This window comes from Lutjanus erythropterus, chromosome 15, assembly GCF_056507025.1.
Source record: "Lutjanus erythropterus isolate fLutEry1 chromosome 15, fLutEry1.hap2, whole genome shotgun sequence".
NCBI lineage: Eukaryota > Metazoa > Chordata > Actinopteri > Lutjaniformes > Lutjanidae > Lutjanus > Lutjanus erythropterus.
The window spans coordinates 35,831,310-35,853,204 of record NC_139331.1 but is presented as its reverse complement, the minus strand read 5'-3'; the positions used below and the strand labels follow the sequence as shown (position 1 = coordinate 35,853,204).

The 21,895-nt window shown below is 39.0% G+C and overlaps 2 protein-coding genes across 2 annotated transcripts in view; both read right to left on the bottom strand.

The window, feature by feature from the left end:
* col12a1b (collagen, type XII, alpha 1b) overlaps positions 1 to 6,759 on the bottom strand; it is a 193,266-nt gene extending 186,507 nt beyond the window's left edge. The window contains exons 1-3 of the mRNA XM_084737671.1: positions 6,607 to 6,759; positions 5,644 to 5,755; positions 457 to 573 (exon numbers count right to left, since the gene is read on the bottom strand). Coding sequence (XP_084593797.1) covers positions 457 to 573; positions 5,644 to 5,719 — 193 coding nt within the window. The 5' untranslated portion in view covers positions 5,720 to 5,755; positions 6,607 to 6,759. The remainder of the gene's footprint in view (positions 1 to 456; positions 574 to 5,643; positions 5,756 to 6,606) is intronic.
* A 3,644-nt stretch (positions 6,760 to 10,403) lies between these two features.
* Positions 10,404 to 16,210, bottom strand: cox7a2b (cytochrome c oxidase subunit 7A2b). The gene is made up of 4 exons (XM_084737756.1): positions 16,081 to 16,210; positions 15,630 to 15,719; positions 10,963 to 11,047; positions 10,404 to 10,670 (listed from the first exon to the last, which is right to left on the bottom strand). Exons 1-4 carry the CDS (start codon positions 16,096 to 16,098, stop codon positions 10,612 to 10,614), a joined length of 252 nt encoding a protein of 83 aa, XP_084593882.1. The 5' UTR covers positions 16,099 to 16,210; the 3' UTR covers positions 10,404 to 10,611.
* Between the last annotated feature and the right edge of the window lie 5,685 nt (positions 16,211 to 21,895).

The following is a 21,895-nucleotide window of genomic DNA, read 5'->3' as shown; positions in this document are numbered from 1 at the left end:
TTTCCCCCAAACTGGTGGCACAAAGTTTGGAGCAAAAGTATGTGGAAACATTTGGCCATAGTGAAGGTTCAGAAAGGCCATCGTTGGTACAATTAACTTCACAGCAGATTTTCCTTCTAAAAATAAGTGTTTAAATAATGTGTAGAGGTTGCTAACGGCTTTTAGCTGTTTTTTTCAAAACCATCTCAGGTGTTTAATTAACTCTGACGGATGACACACACACTCCTGAGCTAAACTAATGCAGATAATCTTCCGTGGCAGTGATAATGTTTTTCTTTCCCCCCCTTTTTTTTATCGTTAAAGCTCCCGGAGCCAAACACGTGTCTGCAGAAATCTCCTGATAATTGCAGGGAGTGCTGAGTCTTGCCGGGCAGATTGATGTTTGTGAGAGTTTATGACAGTTGTAATGTCTCAGGCTCCGCAGGACATAACTCGCAGGTGTAAATGAGCACCCACCTGTGTCTGAGGTCACTTGTATTCTGTAGCCCTGTATCCTCGACTGTGGTCTGCTCCAGCTCATCTGCACTGATCTCTCATTTAAAATCTTAAACCTCAAATCTGACGGAGGGTCGACTGTGAAGAGAAAAAGGTAAATGGTTAATCCTGCAGCTTTAGGTGGTGAATGTATTGTAGTGTGAAGTATAAAAAAAGGATTTTTCCAACAGTCAACACTTCCAGGGTGAAGCTTAACAAGTTCACTGTTGGAGCAAAACAAAACAAGACAAACCAAACCACAGATGTGAGGGGAAGCCATTTTGGAAAGAAAAAAAAATGACCGCCGTTTGAGCTCGAGTGGCGAGAAGCCACAGTCAACAACTCAAGCAAAAACACACTGAGACAACAAACACGACGAAACAACACAACATTACCTTCCTACAGTTCAGAACATTCAAGAAGGAGACACAAAGAGCGGGAAGATGAAAACTTTGGTCAATTTTGGCTGTGACCAAGTCTACAGAAGCAAAATAAGGCCAATGCGAGGTTTATAACCAATTATATACCTAGTTGTAAAAAATATCTCCCACTAAATACCACTGAATTTATAGCACGGAAATGTTTTACTATGAAAACCACCTGTCAGGATTGATGTACTTTGACTTTTCCAGGAGAAATTTCAAGTTTTGAGCTCTCAAAAGCTTTTTTCCAGTTTCATGAAACCAAGGGAAAAAAAATTTAAGTGTCCAATACTTTTTTAAAAAATTGTTTCAAGATGCTCAAATTGAACTTGTCATTTTCAGATCTAAAAGCTCTAGTTAGGTAAACAAAAAAAAAAAAAAAAAAAAAAAAGACAAAGTCAATCTGAGCAACTTTTGAAAATTCAGAACGCTGGAATTTTCTGTTTAAATTTTGATACCACAAAGATATCATTTTTTTTAAGTGCAAAACTTATAACCAGTGAATACCTAGATGTACACATTTATCTATATAATCTACTACTAAAAAAACTGAATTTATTGCACCAAAATGTTTTGAAATCCCCCTGTCCAGAAAGGATTTTGGAAGGATAGTGGGAAGATCCATAAATGATGAGTTAAATCTGAGCAATTTAATAACAGATTTTAAGACTTTAAATGTATCTATTTATTTTTTCCCAATTTTGATCCCACAAAGAAATCCTTTTTTAAAGCACAGACTTTATTTGAAAATTGGAAGAGGGGTTTCAAACCACATAAATTCAGATGGGTCGTTTTTAAACATGAAACTTAAAAGTAGGTATGTAGTTGGTTACATAACTGAAATGGTTATGGCCTCTCTTTGCTTCCACACACGTCACTTTATCAGATAACCAACATGTTTTTTGTGGTTTGCATCCAAAATTCTCTTGCTGGTGATGAAATGGAAGAAGTGTTTTTCTGGAAATCACCAGTTACTTCAAATAAAAATAAAAAGTTTCCCCCCCCCCAACATGGACCGGACCAGCTGACATCCAGCAGACCGTCCATGACCTCAATCCAACTCATGATGTTGAATTGACAAACAAAAACACACAAGTCTGATGAAACTCTGCGATATTGATTATACAATGGATAAAGATCTGATTGATCACTTTCATTGTCTCCATTGTAAACCTCACAAAAGAATACACAATGCCAGTGAAGACACGTGTACGTCTTTTTTTCTGCTCGTTCGTTTCCCAAAAATCTGGACCAGAGGTTCTTAAACTACCCCAGACCCCAAATTTAAAAAAATAAAATCAGGCAATCTTTTCTCTGCTTTTGACAGGAACTCCAAGGATCCTTTTAGGATCTGGACTTTAATTTAAGAACCACTGATCTTTGTACATTAACCAACAAACAAAAAGATAAAAGTGCACAAAGATTAAAGTTAAACTCGTGACTACTGACACGGGAGAATCATGCACGTGTACATGAAAAGTTGTTTACAACAACTTAGAGGAACGGACAAAAAGTTTCCATGTACACGAGGGACCACGGGTTATTTTTTGTAAATATTTTAAAATGATATTCTTCAGGTTGGGGTGGAGAACAACATCATAAACTATGACAAATAAAATGCTGTGTACCGTAAAATCTAGCTTGCTATAATGCAACGACTTTTCTATACTGCCTTACTGGTTAGGACTCGTTTGAATTAGAGAATTAATCTTAATAAGAACTTAAAATAAATATAAAATAATAAGATAATAATAATATTAAGAAGAATATTTATAATTGAACAAGTTAACATAGCTTAACAACAAGATTAGCTGAACTATCTGGCTATTTCTATCCAGCAAATAATGACAAAAATACAAGAAAAATCTATTTTTCCACCGAGAAAGGATTAACATGAAGAAGACAACAAAAACCTAGTAAAGTAATTCATATTAAAATAGTTCAGTGGGGGGGTGTCCTGGTGGCTGAGGGGTTTAACATATTGACCATTAACCTTTTCCGTTACCCGAACTTTCCATTTCAGCTGACACCAAGTACCGATCTGATACCAGTGCAATGACAAAATTTATTATTGTTTTTCACATATGTCTACTATTGCAGGACAGTGCTGGGAAAAGTCCCATTTTGAGGCTAATAAATTACGTGGTATCAGATCAGTGCAGAAACATAGCGCTTTAATTGTCCCTAAAAACTTGAGCCCAGAGGCCCAATGACAACAAAATTCAAACTCAACCCTCATTTGAATATTTCAGCCCGAACCCAATTACAGCCTGACATTTTTCTTAATAAGCTTCCCTCTGTGCACCAAACAGTAGGAGTTTCAGTGACAGGGACAAAACATGCAGGGCATTGGAACTGACAACAACTAAACTGGGGAGAAAAAGGAAAATAAATAAATAAATAAATAAATACAGTACAGCCCAAATCCAACATGAGCCTATGAAATATGTGAAAAATATGCCCCGACCCGACCCAAACCCGTCCAATCTCAAACTCTATCGGAATAACCCTTCATCAAACGCAAACTCCCTGGTTTGAGAAAAACTGTTTGTGTCACTAAAAGACAGTTTGTCTACTCTTTGATAATGAAAGAGCGATTTTCTTACTGGTATTGATCTCACTGACGCTCGTATCAATACTCAAAACAAGATTTAGTGTTGGTAGTATCAATACTCAACGTCTCAGACAAAATTTGATCTATTAGATTCATGAGCATGGACAAATTTTTCGTGGCACGTCATTCTTGTTCCATGGAAATAAACATGCAATGTCTAATTAGACTTTCAAAATAAAGATCTTTAGATTAGATTTCAATACTGTTTCACAAACTGCATTTATCTAGGGCTGTGTATCAATAGAGTTTGCCAAACCCCCGAATTGAACACTCACTTCCAAAACTTTCACTTTCTTAAACAAGATCTAACTTCTTCATGTCCCTCTTCAAACAGGTGGAAACAGTGCGTCTAGTTCTTAATTGTCTCATCGTGGAGGAACGTTAATCTACAGTAATCTGAGCTCCAGAGTTTGTACTCATTTTATGAAACTTTACAGCCGGACAGACCCTTCAGAAGTACTACAGGAAGACACAACGAAGCCCTAGTACAGGTAAAATTACTCAAAGAAACAATTTCTATCTCCAGTTTAAAGATCACGGTATCTACGCCCTTTTTTCTAGACCACCAACCAGTTCTGTTAGTGTGGGAGTGAAGAATATCATTGAAAAATATTGTCGTAAAGCCAAGACTCAGGGTCAGCTGACCTGGTCGAGACTTGACTGGGAGGGTGACAGGACGTCAAAAATGGAGGAACCACCAACCTGGTGAGCCAATTCAAGGGCCGCGAGCTGCTGCTTCTGCTTCCAAAAGGGCCAAAAACTACCCCAAAAAAAACTCCAGAGGGACACACTCTTACACACACACACACTCACATCCAGCTTTTCTTTGAAGCTTTTCGGCATCCAGGGAATCTGCTCTAAACTGCTTTTATTTTGTAATTTTTCACCTGAAATGTGACAGTTTAGAGCAGAGGCCTTCCTGTTCGGAGTCTTTTCTCTTCAAGGTGTTGCAGCCTTTAAACTCCGGCCCTTACGTGTCAAACTATTCCACACGGCAGAATATATACGACCCCATTACGATGACTTCTGGAGAGGGAGCGAGGGCCCCTGCTGGGACATTTTAAGGGGGTCACAGGAGGTCAGAAATTCTCCTGGAAGGAGAGCAAAGAAAGATTCTCCTCCTCCTGCTGCTGATTTGATGAGGGTTTTTTTTTTTTATTGCGCTCTGTCCTTTTTTTTTATTCTGAGAGAAAATCCAGAGGCACAGAGGAGCAGATTTTCTCCTCTCCTAACCTCTAAAACCTCTGGAAAATAATGTGAAACTCATATTTTGTCTTTCCGTTCCATCAGGAGAAAGGACGTAGGGAGGAAACTTGGCCATGTGCCATCAAACTTTTTTTCTTTTTTGAAACTGGAGAAAATGTAAGCTACAGTAACAGATAGTAGATTTTGAGCAAGGGCCCCTCCTGGTGCAAAAAAGATTGAACTACATCTATCTGAGTAGCTGAGATGCCTCACTTAACCTACAGGCGCACATTTATTTCATCTGTACAGCCTCACATCGGATGCAGTAGATGCTAAAAAACATGATTTTTCTTTCTTTTTGCTGTTTTTAAGACATAACTGTCTTTCTAGACTAATAGATGCAAATCGATGACATAAAAAAAGGACTGGACTGCTGGAAAATTAAATTAATTACGCTTTTCTGACACTGCAACAGATTTTTCTTCATTGAGGTTGTTGTATCACCAGCTGAAGGGCATATTTTATTGCATTTTCTCAGCTGCGTCACCGCTCTAGGCAAATTACATCCAAAACCACTTCAGAAGTGCTACTGGTTTGGTAGAAAAAAAATGACTCCTATCCATAAATTCAAACCAGATATTTGAAGCTGGGACAGTTTTTTTTTTTCTCTTGAAGAGGAAATCTTGTGAATTTCTGAAGGAAACTGGAATTATTGGAGTGAAAAGAAAAAAACATCAAAGGTTAAACTGAGGCTGAAAAGGCAAAAACAGGTCAAACAAATCAATTCACAAACACATTTTCTTTCTCTGTGATTTTTTTTATTCAGGCTAAATATGCAGCTACACATCAGTCAGAGAAAAAAGGCAGAGAGCTGAGAGAAGTTGAAGTCAGATGTGTTGGATCACAGAGAGGAGGAGGAGGAGGAGGAGGAGGAGGAAGAGGCTTTACCTGGCGTCTGGGCCTGAGAGGTCGACAGCAGCACTGCCAGGAGGGCAGCTGCCGCCAGAGACAGCCTGATCTTCATCTTCAGCTCCTCTGGCTCAGCAGCACATGAATGAAGCTGCGACGAGAGGAACGGAGGAGGCGGTTAGACCTTTAAACAGCAGCCCCGCAGTAGCCTCGGGGCTTCACAAAACCTTTACGCACCCCGAATTTGAACGTCAGTCCTCCGTAACCTGCCTCATATAAAAATACTATCATTTCAATCTACATCTTCCGTCAATTAGTTGTGCAAAAGCCACAAGAAAACGCAGCGTTCATGGCGGGAATATTCAACAAGTCTTCCACGATCCGTGCGCTCGTAAAATGCTCCACAGACAGCCAAAAAAAATATTACATGGCAGACTGACTGAAGGTATAACCTCGAAAAGGGCACAATTTAACAGCTTCAAAACAGCCATTAAATCAAATATAATATTATGGAGAACGATTGAATTGTAAGAAAAAGGCGCACAAACGCAGACTTCTGCATTAGATTAAGTTTTTCTCCTTCTAAAGCAGCTTATGTTCTGCTGCAATTACGCTGAACGGGTCCATTAAATAATCTAATATATCTGCTGAGGAGATATACCCACGATAACGGAGAGAAATTCAGAATAAGCGAGCATCAAATCCCGGCGCCGTGCGCAATTACGCACCAAAATGCCAAGCAATAATCCACGCGTTTCTCGAAATATCCCGATTAAAAATGTTGGTAACTGTAATATTAGAGCTAATAAAGCCTGCAAATACCACAACCTTAAAAACTGCAAGAAAATCTATAATCTATGTGTCATCTTATCACTGTAATTTACCTGGAAAAAAAACTCATGCAGGACTGACCTATAGAGGAGACTGCCGAATTTCTTTGGATTGATTCAAGAAATTAAAAATTAAAAAAAAGGTTTAAATCTCTGTTTGTAGACCCCCAACCTGAAGAAAGGGAGAGTGAGGTGGTCCGGTGTTGAAGTCAGAGAGCTCCGCGGGTTTTTGGTTCCCAGACGCGTCGGCGAGCCTCTTTCCAAGTGGGAAGACTCTCCACACAATCTGCTACTTAACAGGGGGGCTGCTCCCAGCTCTGCCTGCCCCGCCGAGAGCTCTTACGACATCCAGCCGGGCCAAAAAATTATGTGTAACCTCACACACACACACGCACGCACGCAGAGGGACGAACACACACACTCGGAAACTTTTACATAGTTTTCTGCATTCCTTTCCGGTGATGGAGGGCTTCTGTGCGTCTCGGCCGCAAGGAGACAGCAGCGCAGATCTGCTTTTCGGGAAGAGGGGGGATCACTGACACAGGATTTTTACCCCCTTTTTCATTTCGTGAATCAATGGGAAAATATTACACAGTCTGGTAAACTAAACCCCAAGTCAGTCTTTTCCTTTTTAATGCATCATCCCGGTTTTCAGGGACGGAACAGAAGTTTCTGGGTTCCTCTGATGAAGCAGAAACAGTCGCCCAAAACCTCAATTTGTGACAATTAGAACCACTCAACAAAAATGAATCATATGCGAGACTTACAATACTCACTCTGTGCAGAGTTACATAGAGAGTGACAATACAGAAGTAAAGAATACTACAATTAGGAGATTCACTCTCTGGTTTTAATACCCAAAATCCTAAGAATCCCCAAGATCCAAATTTGTAGTAAATACCCCAAATCTGATATTCACTCCCTTTTCAGAATCACAGTTAGTCCACACAAATCCCAAAGGTCTGTTAGTTGTTACACAACCTATAAACCTGTTATAGTTACCCCAAATCCCCCAAATTTTGTTACTCATTACAGTACGTAAACTCGTTAAAGTTACCCCAATTTCTCAAATTTTGTTATTTGTTATGATGTTCAAGCAGTTCCCCCAAAACTCCAAATTTTGTTATCTGTTATGGTACCTAAACTTGATTTAGAACCAAACCCCCAGATTATGGCCAAGGATCTCCTAAATCTAGCACATTAAAATCAACCAAATTCACAGTACAGCACCCCAAAATCTGTTACCAGTCACAATTCAAAATTTCTTTTAGGGCCCCAGTGTGCTGTTATGATCATAACAGTGGTTACAGTGCCGCTAAAGTCCCAAACATGGTATTGCAATCAACAGTTGTGCCACATAAAGCTCCAAATATGGTACAGAATACCACAAAATATGTAGCACCAAGAAAATCTCATCACAAAAAACAATTGTTATAGTGCTCCCAAATTCTTTGTTAAAACAACCCCAAAAGTGGTTTGTTGTTATAATCCTGGAATTTCTTGTAGTGTTGATGCAATCTAGATTTTTCTTTTTAAAGCATGTCGAAATGACAAATTCGAGTGTAGCTTCCCCAAAATCTGTTATTAGCCATAGTTGAACTAGTTGTAATAGCGTGCCCAAATTTACTACAGTGCTTCTGATATTCAGTGCATCACACCGCCAAAATCCACTGTCGTACCCCAAAAATCTCATCAAAAAATGGTTACAATGCCCCCAAATTTGGCACCGTGCCCCTTATTGGGGCAATTCTTGTAGCACTGTCCTAATCTAAGTTTATAAAGCATACCAAAATACTAAATTTGAGTGTAGCTTCCCCCGAAATCTGATAAAGTCAAAATCAAACTTTTGTATAAGCATTCCCAAACAGACTATAGAAACCGCAATATTTATTTTGTAGAATGTGTAATGGTTAAGTGTTTCCAAATCTGTAAAAGTGTCCCACAATTTTTTTCAGCTGCCTGGGACTGTCACAATATCAGGAGATTTTATTAATGACAACAATATTCATGTGATATCTATTAAAAATTGGAGGAGGAAAAATGCTATCAGTCAGATTCATCTCTGAGTTTTGTCTCTTTTTGGCAAATGAATTACACTTGAAATACGAGTGTAAGGAGGTGGAGAGAGCGTATAAAATGTGCATAAAATAACACATCAATATTTAGTATTGTCCATATAACTGTTAACAGCAGTAAACCACAAAATTTGTTGCTGTGCTCCAACATTTAAGTGCATCAATATTTGTGATGCATTACTTGGCATGATTAGATGACGACAGGCGCCCACTGGTGGCCAGGACTTGCTCATGTCTCTGACCAGCTCTGCTAGTGATCAATTAAACTTCACCTAAATGTCCATAAAACCAAAACAGTGAGATTATTTTCTGTCTTTTTCTAGTTCTGGGCACCATCTGATCAAAAGCGTGCGAGCTGACACAGCAGATTCCTGAGTGCTGATCAGTGCTAGATTTCTTTTTTTATTTTATTTTATTCTGAGCAGATGATCGTAGCTGCAGCTCATCCAGTTAAGTTCAAGTGTTAAATGATGTGTGGTGGGTGTGGACTGATATCAGAACAGGCCCGGGGCTGTCTCCTTCTACACTCTGACTTAAATTAAAACAGACAACACTGAAGAACCCACCCAAGACACAAACTATGGTATGAACCTCATGTACCTGCCAAATGAAACATTCCTGTTGTGGATGTTTTGTTTTTGCACAGAAGCAGCAAAGTTCATAACAGAATGTGATTATTTATTTGTGGACAGAGTGAGTTATTAAAAAGAACTGTAATTAAACATAGATTTAATTATATCAGACAGTCCCAGAATCTCAGATGATTTCTTTGTAAATGTCGCCCTCTAGTGGCAAGAAACTCAACATTCACACAGAAAACATTGGTGGTGGTGTTTTGAGTTCCTGGGCCCATGTACTCATATACTTTGTCGGGATGAAAGAAACAGTTGAATAACTTGACTACAAAGGATGCACTTGATGTTTACGGCTTATAACACTCATTAATATTTTAGTTAATCCTCCAAGCAAATGACCATGAAACTCTGAAATCCATTTATCGTGTTGTATGTCACAGCTGTATGACATTTGTCCAAAGCGTCAAACTCACCTCAGTGCATAATCACCTCTTCCTGACTGTCCCTCACTTAAAACAGCTTGACAAGCTCTAGCACACACCCCTGTTGGTCTCTCTCACCCTGGGCACATCCTGCAAATATAATGAGTAAAGAAATACAGCTTAAGTCATAAATAGCAAGACAGAAGTAAGACCATGTTATTTTTGTCCCTCCCACATCCATCAGCTTCACCCTGGATGGCACCAAAGACGGGCTAGTATGATGAAGCCTTCACTGATAGACAGGGCAAACAAATAAACATACGTATATATAAATACTTTATTTTATGGCTCTCCCCCACTAATTATTTTTCTTAAATCCAAGATTTGATCCAAAACATATGAAGGACTTCTGAATAAGATACAAAATCAGTCTCTCCAGGATTTCACAGGCTGTTTTTGGTTAAGTTTTGTGGGATAGTTCACTGGTCAAATTTACAGAAAAGTTGCAGAGTTTGGACAACATTGCAAGGCTGCACAGATTTCACAGAGATTCGTTGAACCTGCATGAATTGCGACCACGACGTCGCAACCTTCCTGGACTGGACCTGGACTGCATGACAATCCGTTACAGCAAACCATGTCCTCGATAAAATGTGAGAGTAGGACAACCAGTGGACTGTGAGACCCCCAGTCCTCTCTGGAATAAGCAGTCGTCGAGTTCTGGATTATTGAGTATAACCAACAACAAACCTTTCACTTTAAAATTATACAAATAAATAATCTTGTTGGTGCACAGACAGCAGAAATACTTTACGTACTTTGACCTTCTGAATATTTACTGTATTTAAAACACATACAAAAACAAATACAGTGATCAGAGAATGACACATCAACAGGTTTTGGTCATGAGAGGTATTTTTTTTATTGATCCTCAAGGTCTCGGAGAGAGTACAAGAAATAAATATTGATCCCATGAACATGAAACAATATCCCACCATGACAGGTAACCCGCAGCCCGGGACACACAGAGGATTATCATCTTTTATACAATATAGAGCTGCTGGCCGGTTATTTAAAATGGAAGTAAACAGCTGTAGCAGTGGAGTTAGTCTTTCTTCTGAGGGAACGCTGCCTTCACCAGTTCATACACAACATATCCAGTTCCTGCAAGGAAAACAAGTCTGGTTAGTTCAATATGATACTGAACAGACAGGCCACAGTAGGGGTGTAAGGAAAAACAATGCTGCTGCACCGAAACAAAGTCAAAACTCTGAAGGTGACAGAACTCATTTTTCTACTGTACTGCAGGTATCAGAGATGCAATTCTGCCAGACCTGACGGGGGCAACATTAACGCTTAGAAGTGTTTCAGTCTGCCATTAAATGCCAAAAGAAGAAGATTTGTGGGTAACAACACATGAAGCTGAAAAGTTTTAAACAGAGAAGGATTTTCTCACCCAGGACAGTGAGGGCCATCGTTGTTCTGTACAGAATGGCGTCGGCGCTGCCTCCTTTTAAATGAACGGGCATCCCATTATCCTCCTGCAGGAGAGAAACATGATGGAAAACATAGAACATCGACAAAGAACAATATTCAAACGACCGGTGTGAATCAGGAGAACAACTATTCTGCACGAGGCAACACCTCAACCAACTCTCGGAAGATGGAACCACATCAGCAGACGCAAGACACAAGTTTGTTTTTATGGCTGTACGCATGGAATCAATATTATGTAGGGGAAAAAAAAATGAAAAAACTACGCCTGTTACTGATCAATCATTATGTGAAAGTAGCCTCCATCAGACCCACTTATGTTGTGTGTTCAAGCAGCAAACTTATGAAGGACCAAATTCATAGGTATTCATTACATGCTGAATATTTTATTATTGATTTTAGGGTTAGGCAATCGGACGAATATGTCGACCTTCAGCAACTGGCTGAGCCCATCACCACTTGTATTTTTTTGGACGTTTTTTGTCACTTTATTTTGCAACTGCACTGTAAAAAATGGTTGAGACGACTGAAAATTTTAAGGCAATGCACTGCAGTAGATTTGGGTTTTTCTACTTTAGTGCCTGAAAAATTTTATATTCTTAATTGAAAATATTAAAATTTTAACATTTACTTTCTCTTCAAAGAATTTACTCAATATCTGTTAAATGCAATATTTCAAGTTTCTAAAATTCAAAGCTGTAAGTTTATCTACATAAGAAAAGTAAATTATCCCAATAAAAAAAATGAGTAATTGGTAAAACCTTTTCAATACTTGAGAATTTGAGTTGGGTTGAAACTCAAAAATCTACTGCAGTACGCTGCTTTGAAATTTTGAGTTCTCTCAACTGTTTCCTTTTCACGGTGTTGCCAGTTGGAAAATTTTAACATACTGCCCAACCCGAATAGTTGAAATTTTATGCCGCCACCACCACATAATTTGACACTCTTTCTGAAGACACACACACGTCATTCAATCAAAACAGAAAACATGCAATTCAGGAAAAGTAGAATGGATTTCAAAGAACCCCTACAAAATGTATGTGTATTCATCATGCGGGCTGGATTCAATCATCGTAGGTTATAAAAAGCATATTTCAGCGGTCAGGAGCAGCTTCAGGGAACAAACCAGCCATAAAACTAGTTTGTTTAGTCTACGAGATGCTTTGGCAGCTGGTTACATCATCTATAAGTCCTTCATTTGAACAGTAACAGTAGTCACATTTGGCAGCATTATAAACTATGATCTGTTCACACAATTTATACATAAAATACTACTGATAAAGCAACGAAGCTCTGTGAGTACTTATTTATTCACGGCAGGTCAAACAGACAGTAACATGCATAATTAGTGCTTCACTCTGTTAGATTGCTTTCGCATACTGACTACTTATCTTTGGGGCTAAAGTGACAGTAATTGAGGATTCAGGGCTTCATGAGAGGAACCACTGCATAAGAAATGAAAACATGCACCAGTTAGCATGTGTACAACATGATCATATATTCATCTGTAGGTCTTACAGCCTCTCGTTGCTGCTTTTCTGGAGTTCAAACCACTTCTTGACTGGAGAACTGCAGCGTGACGGGACAGAAATTCAAGTCCAATAAAACTGTTGTAGGATTGTTTATACTTGCTTAACTTTTCTTCCTCATATTCTAAAGTTTGATCTCTCCTGTTAATGATTATTCAACAAATTAAAAAAAAATTAATAATATACTAACCAACAATGTTTGTTTTGTGTACCATTTTTCTGGAGCTCACAGGTTTTCTTATGATTTAGTTTGGTCTGCTTGTTAGTCTAGAAATGGAAGCAACTGTAGCCCATTTAATATTCATTTGTTTGGCAGCGCTACTTGTTCTACGATTTCTTATTTTTTATTCTATAACTGTACTTCTATTCTACTACTGTATATATGAATAATAACAGTATATTACTGTTTGGGGAAATAAGGCACATACCTTTATACATTTTGTTTTATTATCTATTATTGCCATTTTGTCTCTGTGTATATCAGTACATATTTTTACACATCTATTTATATTTTTTCTTGCACTGTGAGATAAATTTTTCTATTCTTGAAAGGGAGCATCTGTAACATGACCCGGGAATCAATTAAGCATTTCTGATCCTGAATAAAGACAAGAGCAACCATTTCAAGCGAGAGCCTTAATGTTTTATTATTCTGTTTGATTAAACAGTTTGTGCTTCATGAATTAATGTTTCACGTAACTAATGTGCCACTAGAATTGCTTAATTAAAAGTGAGCTGGGAAAAAGACGTGCATTTTGTATCTCATCTTCTATGATAATGTAGGAAAAATGAAAGATGCTCAAAATTTACAACCCTGCTCCTAACGGTACTTTACAAAGAATGAGGAAGTACTTTCTACTCGACCTTGTCAAAGGAAAAACTCATGAAACATGTCTGCTTTTAGCCTTTCAAGATTGTTTGTGTTCTTATTTATTCACTTTGCTTTGGAAAGTCTTTCAAGGCATATTTGAAGCCCTTTATTTTGGTTTTCAGGGGCTACAAGAAGCAACATTTCTCGTAATTTACATTCATGAGGCGAGGCTTAGTCATTCTCTGGCAGCTTGTGGCTACAAATTTGGTGAATCCCACACGCACTGTGTGGAAAAGGAGAGCTACCTCAGTGCGGATCATGTTCCCACATGTGCAGTTTTTTTTTTGCAGACAGCACAGCCATGCCACTTAAAACCTGCATCTGTGACCTCAGCACTTTGTATGTTACTGATTTTGTGTTCCCGACACAACGGGCTGTTTTATACCTGTTACCCATCAGCGGTTTGGATCTTCAAAGATATTTTTGTGATCTCACAGACTGTCTGACCAGACTGATACCTAAATGTTTGCCTCTCTCTTCTGATTCTGTCAGTGTACATTAACGTTGTTTGCTCGCCTCTGGCAGGTCCGGCTGTTACTGGTACATTCACAGGAAAGCTGAACCTTTGGATTTAAACACTGGTTTCATCCTGGGCAAACAGGCTATCACTCAGGGCAGATAGAGGACAACTTAAATAACAAAACAACTTTAAAAAAGTTATATTACATGAGACCAAACCATCAATACACATAAAAAAAATTAATTAATTCTACTGGCTTTTAATTGCAGTTATTTAGACAACAAACAGGAAGAACAACATAACTTCACTGTTGTCATTAATATCTGAAGTTTAATTGTGATGACATGAATTACTGCCGGGGGCCAATGTCACAAAGGGGGCTAGAGGCTTCATAGAGATCAAAATACCAGAGTCATTATTACTTAAAATTATTTATACTAATGCCTACTTATGAAACACAGGTGGACACACAGGATTTGGTCCCACATTCAGACAGAAAGGAAAATTTTGGATATTGTTAGAGAACCAATTCATCCACCAAATAAAACTCAGATTTTTCCTCTTACCTGTAGCTCTATTTATCCATCTCGATTGTGTTGGTATGAGTTGCTGAGTTTTGACAATATCAGCCTTACAGATTTCTGCCTTCTTCTGAGTATAATGGAATTGGACGGCACTAGGATTGGGTATCGAAACGCAGTGCCAATATGGCACCAGCTCCTATATGTCAGCTACCAACTGGACTGAATCACAACAGAGATTATGGTAGCCAAATACCTGAGCTGTTGATAGTTGTCCTCTGGGGCAGACATTACAGATGCATCTTGTTCACATTACAGCATCACTCCCTTTACACGCATCTGGCAGCAGGTAGCCTACCATTAGCTAGTAGCTATCTTAAACACAGTTAAATGCCAAGCTTACAGTCAAAAGTGCAGCTGTATTTCACTCGAAAGGAGTCCAACACCAGACAGGACCTGCAACCAATGTTAAATTGGGAAGCATCAGAGGACGCACCAGGCTTAACTGCTTGTGTGACCTACCAAGGACAAACAGCCGCCAGTGTGGTTGTCCCTTATCTGGGTGATGGGGACAGAGATATAAAACACCGATGCAATGTGTCATATTCACTTGCCATTTTTATCTATGATGAAGAAGAATCTTTCCTCTGGTTAGCAAATGATATAATCAAAGTATCGGTTCAAGAACCACTATCGTTAAAAACCCAAATGATACGCAGCCCTAGATGGTGCTCAGAGAAGTCATCTGGAAAAACTCAACAGCAATGTGTCTGTCCAGAAATCATGACCCTATTACTCAAAATAATCCAGAAGAGGAAAACAGTTCCTACACGTAACTGCTCACAACAATGGCTGTCGATTACTTTGATAATCATGATTATCATGACTTGTGCAAAGAGACATGGTTCTTTTACAAATGTAAAGTTTGAGCACCACAAGCCATGACCCACCCAGTTTCATTATAATGGAGATAAGGCAGACATCTTTAAGACAGATATCTCCAAACCTCTGCAACTCATTGCAAAAAAAAAAACTTATATGGATAAATGGCACTACAACGAAGAGGAAAATTTTTCATTTTTGCACTGTAATGGTCGTGACTACGAAAACTATACCTGAAAATATGCATTTATATTTTCTTCAGATGGAAAACGGGTCGGGAAATTTAACAGTGTGTTAATAACAGACCTGCACTTTAACAGCACAGCCACGGTGTCGGTTTAATCAGTTTATTGTCTGATGTTTTACCTGAAACAGCTTCTGCTTCTGTGGGACTTTGTTGTCGACCTGACGGCGGGCAGAGCTGGAGATGGTCCGCCGCGCCACCTGCTGGAGCGCCTGGAAACACCAACAGACAACCAAAGTCATCACACACACACACACAGGAGGACATGGACGTCATACTGAACCCGCTTATAACTGGCTATGAACACTTATTTGATTATGTTTGCATTAAAATATACTAAGAAAAAAAACGAGTAAATGCTTGTGAGTCTACCACGGAAGCTAAGCTAATGCTAACTCCTCGGGCGGCATACTAACGTTACCTGGCTTTGACCCCTAGCTTAGCTAACAGTTTGAAGCTAAATGTAGCCGCCGTCGTCTTTTCGACGCTAAATTTCCGAACATATATTTACCTAATCGTTTAAATAATAGTTCTACAAGGTAAATGCAAGCTTTGAGTGTAAAATAAACTTACAAATATATGTCTGTTCATCTTCTCAGTCCGTCTACAGTTGCCTCTGTCACACAAGGACACCGGAAAACTTTACTTCCGTTTTCAGCGTCTTCTTCTTCGTGGAATTAAAAGCAGACTGATTTTTATCCCGCGCGCTCTGCTGCCTCCTGAAGGCTTTAATACGAACTCATATCTGAGTCTTTGGACTGCCATAACAAATCTGTAACAGAATAATACACGTGGAAATATGAGAAGGATAAAGAAATGAGGAAGTATGAAGACAAATAACTAAATATAAAAGATTTGTTCAAAGAATTTTAATTTATTTAAACATTTTTCATTTATGACTGTATCTATTTCTTTATAAAATCTTAAAAAATATTGCTAGAAATTACTCTACCATGCTGTATTGTTAATCTAATATTATTGCATGTCAACGACAATGAATGAAGCCACGACAGTGTCAGTGTATATTTTTCTGCATTAGATTTACACACCCGCAACTTAGCTTAGCAACCTCAGCCTTTTATGTCTTTATGTCTTTTAAACCTGTTCAAGAGTCGGTGTGAATGTTCACCCACTTTATTCTGCTATATTTTGAAATTCTGACATTATATACTGCTTAAAATTATAAGAGACTGGAACACAAATGTACATTAAAGCTAAGTATTTTAAAAGCACTTGGGTTGTGCAACATGATGATTTTATTCAACCCTCACAGAGCTTTGACAATAAAGTTGTGGATACATCACCTCAAAAACATAATACTGACCACTTGAAAATAGTTTGACATATTGAGTTAGTTCATATTTAATATTTAATCAGCATCATAAACTATTGATATCTGATTAAACTGGCCTCTAATAGTGAGAAATAGGAATTGAAATGTGCAAACATTTGATATTTCAATTTAAAATACAATTTGACAGGAATTATCATGGACATACAACATAATTTTTAAAGTACTAAAAACTAATTTTTATAATTATGATGAATTATCAGTGTTTTCCTGGGGTCATACCATTTGACTTGTGAACCAAAGTATATGTGATCACACCATAAAAATGTTGTAGTGTTACAGTCTGCAGGGGTCCTTCTCTGTGATATCATTTCCTGTCACACGGTCTTCTTGCACAATATTATTATAGTTAATTATGGTTAGACCACTTGACACTTTGTTGCCATGACTCACACAATTCCCCAGATTAATTGTAATATTCAGAATAATTGTGTTGTTTTATGCTTATTTAATATTAAATCATACTATTATAACAGTACATCAAACTAGATTAGTCTGTGTTTTATTGAGAATTTAACTTAAATAAAACTTTGGTAGAGATTTTTGACAGTTGGCCCACATGGACAATTTCACCTTCATCCTCAAATGTTTTCTCAAAATGGTTTAAATGGTTACAAATCTCAGATATAGATTAGATTGCTAATAAACAGTTGATGTCATGTCAGCCTCTAAAACTTCCACACAACCTTTAATGTAGGTTGTTAATTTGTTGAACTTGGACTGTTATCACAGACAGCAGTTTATTTTTGTTTATTTAGTGGACTAATATGTTTTTTTGTTGTTCTTCTTTATTGTTTTGTTGTTGAACACTTTCCTTTGTTTTCATTATTTTTATACAATGAAGTCTTTACAACTCAGCAACAGAATGGAATATACACAAAAAGAATGTTCTGATTTTTTTTTCAATAAAGTTTTAAAAAAAAACAAAAAAAAACACAGATTCTGCGCCTAGCAACAGGTGCTCTGATGACATCAGAGAGCCATGAATTCCTTTGATGACATCATGTTTTGAACAGCTAAGATCAGATCTGTTGTTTCAATCATACACAGAAATTCACAAAATTTTCACACACTTTTGAAAGCATTCAAGAAATTTCATAATATGCAAAGGAACAACAAAACTGAGAAAATAAGATCGAGGACAGACACACGAACAGATATAGAAAGATTCACCATGGATACAACAGAAACACCGTTAGTTAGACCAGATACTATTCGCTCACTGATTACATCGTTTTTTCAAAGAATGTCAGATAAACAGTGGGAATTGTTGCAATCTTTTTCTCATGAAGCCACAAAAATTATGTTGGCAGACCTGCTTTTGGAAATAATTCGATGCCTGTCAGATGCCACACTGGTGGCTTCTCGGCACATAAACACGATCATGTCCACGGAGCAAATTCAGTTCGCTTTGGGCGAAACACTCTTTCAGGGTTTTGCAGAAGCTCTGGGCATCCAGAAGCCCGTCCCATGTGAGAGCTCAGAAAGTTTAAACGAACTATTATCAAAAGAGGTTGCAGAAATCGTCAAGTCTGCATGCTCATGTGGTCTTTACACTGAGAAGCATGTGATATGCCAGCGCATAACTCCACCCATCCAATTTCAAGATATGGTTAATCATGCTCACAGAATGTTCAGGAACATTATGAGAAACTCATCCATATGTAAACCAAAGAGAACAAAGGACATACAGCTGACAAACGTGTCCTCTGAATTACAGACTGGCCATCAAACAGCAGACATAACAGCAGACCCAAGCAAAGACCCAGACTGTCCGTCAACGGTCATAAGTATGAACCTAGGGAATCACTGGTTCGACTTTGTAAAACCCCAAGGTGACATCACAGGAGAAGACCCAGACTTTTGGTTAACACCTGTCATGAGCATCGACCCAGAGTCACTGTCACTAGACCTATCAGACAAAGTGCAGACCAGAGAGGTCTTATCAGAGGACAGCTTTGTGAGAAAAACAACTGAAGCTGTCCAGAAAAAAATTAGACAAGAGGTGAGTAAAATCGTAATACCTCTTTTGACTGAGGCATCAGACCATGACTATGAGTCACTGGAATGCTCTCTGGAGATTGAAGTCATTGCAGGTGACATTACTCAAGAAATTGTTGGAAAAGTTAAGAGTGCAGAACAGACGACAGCTGCAGGTCCCAAAATGAAACTGTATTTGGAAGCAGTAGGGACTAAGATCAAGAACATTTTCTTACAACGCATTTCCAGTGCAGTGATATGTCGCATAGTGTCACAAATAAAGACCAAATACTTCCTGCACTCCAAAGTTGAAAGCAAGCAGTCCCTGCAGTCACTCATAGGTAAAGCTGAATCTCTGCTACTGCCAGAGGACGAAGAAAAACAAAAGGATTCAGAAGAGATTTGGGGCATCGAAAGTATTGGCAGTGTTAAACAGCTGGTGTTCGCAAAAAAACTCTGTGACCTCATCAACAGTCACATAAAAAAAGGATTACCAGAGATCATCGACGTATCAAAAAGAGGTCAAACGTGTGCTGATATACAAGATGAAATATATGCCAAAGTGTGGTGTTTTGTGGTACTGATGAGCTGGTGGCTGAACACTCATGCTGACCGCTACAGTAAAATGTTAATGCACGCTTTGATAGATGATGAATCACTGATACCAGGAGAGACTGCAGCACCTTTGGTGACTGAGGCAAAGCCTGTCTCAAAACTTGACAGGCCAACTGCCAGACAGTGTCCAACAGAACAGGCAGAAAAGCCTGTCTCAAAACTTGACAGGCCAACTGCCAGACAGCGTGCAACAGAACAGGCAGAAAAGCCTGTCTCAAAACTTGACAGGCCAACTGCCAGGCAGCGTGCAACAGAACAGGCAGAAAAGCCTGTCTCAAAACTTGACAGGCCAACTGAAGGACAGTGTCCAACAAAACAGCCAGAAAAGCCTGTCTCAAAACTTGACAGGCCAACTGCCAGACAGCGTGCAACAGAACAGGCAGAAAAGCCTGTCTCAAAACTTGACAGGCCAACTGCCAGACAGCGTCCAACAGAACAGGCAGAAAAGCCTGTCTCAAAACTTGACAGGCCAACTGAAGGACAGTGGCCAAAAAAACAGCCAGAAAAGCCTGTCTCAAAACTTGACAGGCCAATTGCCAGACAGTGTCCAACAGAACAGGCAGAAAAGCCTGTCTCAAAACTTGACAGGCCAACTGCCAGACAGCGTGCAACAGAACAGGCAGAAAAGCCTGTCTCAAAACTTGACAGGCCAACTGCCAGGCAGCGTGCAACAGAACAAGCAGAAAAGCCTGTCTCAAAACTTGACAGGCCAACTGAAGGACAGTGTCCAACAAAACAGGCAGAAAAGCCTGTCTCAAAACTTGACAGGCCAACTGAAGGACAGTGTCCAACTAAACAGGCAGAAAAGCCTGTCTCAAAACTTGACAGGCCAACTGCCAGACAGCGTGAAACAGAACAGGCAGAAAAGCCTGTCTCAAAACCTGACAGGACAACTGAAGAACAGTGTACAACAGAACAGACAGACAAAGACAAAATGCTTATCAAGGTACTCCTGGAGAAACTGGTTTCGAGGGCCCTGAAAAAATCAAAGGTGGAACATAAACTCAAGGACCGATCGGACATCATTACACGTCTCTTCAATAAGTCGTGGGCTGAAGTTGAGGGTGAGGATTTTAAGATCACCCAAAAGAATTTAGCAAAACTCGAAAAGTCCATTTTCAAAGATCTATGTAAGGCGTGGGGCTGTCCAGACATAGTGCTAGTTTTTATGGATTTACATAATCCAGAAATTGAATCATTTATTGCCTCCACCATCAAACGTCGCCTGACGGCACCACCAAAAAAACCTGCCCTACACAGATTCTTAAGAAAAGCTTCCAAGTCTCTGCGCCAGATTAAACCAGCATGGCAGTGAGTTTACTGTAAGGTAAAGGAGGTGGTGTCTGTCACTGAAAACTGCCCCACAAAGCTAACTGACACATCTATTAAAAAAGTTATGCAGAGCTGAAGTCCTGCCTCACATCCAGTTTATCTTCTCCTCACTGGTCTCAAACCAGTAGAGCAGAAAGCTGCTTAGATCTGTGGCAGGACTTGAGCTCTCAGGGCCACATCAGCAGTGTGACCTCATCCTCAGAGGGCGAGGGTCCCGGGTTCCCGTCCCGACCCTGAGCTTTCCTTTAGAGTTTGTGTGTTGCCTGCTGTGTTGGCGTGGGTTTCCTCCGGGTGCTCCGGTTTCCTCCCACCTTCTCCTTCAAACTGGACAAAATGTAATTGATTTCATGATTAATGATCTTTAAGGATCTTTAAGGTTCTTTAAAGATTTATATATGCAACAGAACATGTCCAACAGAACAGGCAGAAAAGCCTGTCTCAAAACTTGACAGGACAACTGAAGGACAGTGTGCAACAGAACAGACAGACAACGACAAAATGCTTATCAAGGTACTCCTGGAGAAACTGGTTTCGAGGGCCCTGAAAAAATCAAAGGTGGAACATAAACTCAAGGACCGATCGGACATCATTACGCGTCTCTTCAATAAGTTTTTTCATATGTGATCTCTCCCTATGTACTCACGTATCTTAGTAGTAATAACACTTTAGTAAATGTGTGTTTGCAAGCAACAGCTTCCAACTTTATTTTTGACAATAAAATGTAAGGTACACCACAAGCAGCATGTAATCTGGATACAAAAAAGGTAACTGTACTCCATCAGAGAAACAGATAAAAAAGTGGTAATCAGATTATAGATGCAGTTATTAAAAACGTGGATTATTGGTAGGATTGTAATTTTTCAGTGAAGAGTATCCTGCCATGCACAGTGAACACACAGCTGCCAGTTTAATCATTTAATGAATACGTTGTGCACAAAAAGGAAGGAACAGCTGGACAAACAAATAAACCTAAAGAACTTTTAACACTTCCAGCTGCAACAATTAATATATCATTAATTGACATAATAAAGTCAAATTTCTCTAATCTCATCTTAAATGTGAATATTTTCTGGCCTTGGTGTTAAATTGAGCAGGTCAATATGCTCATCT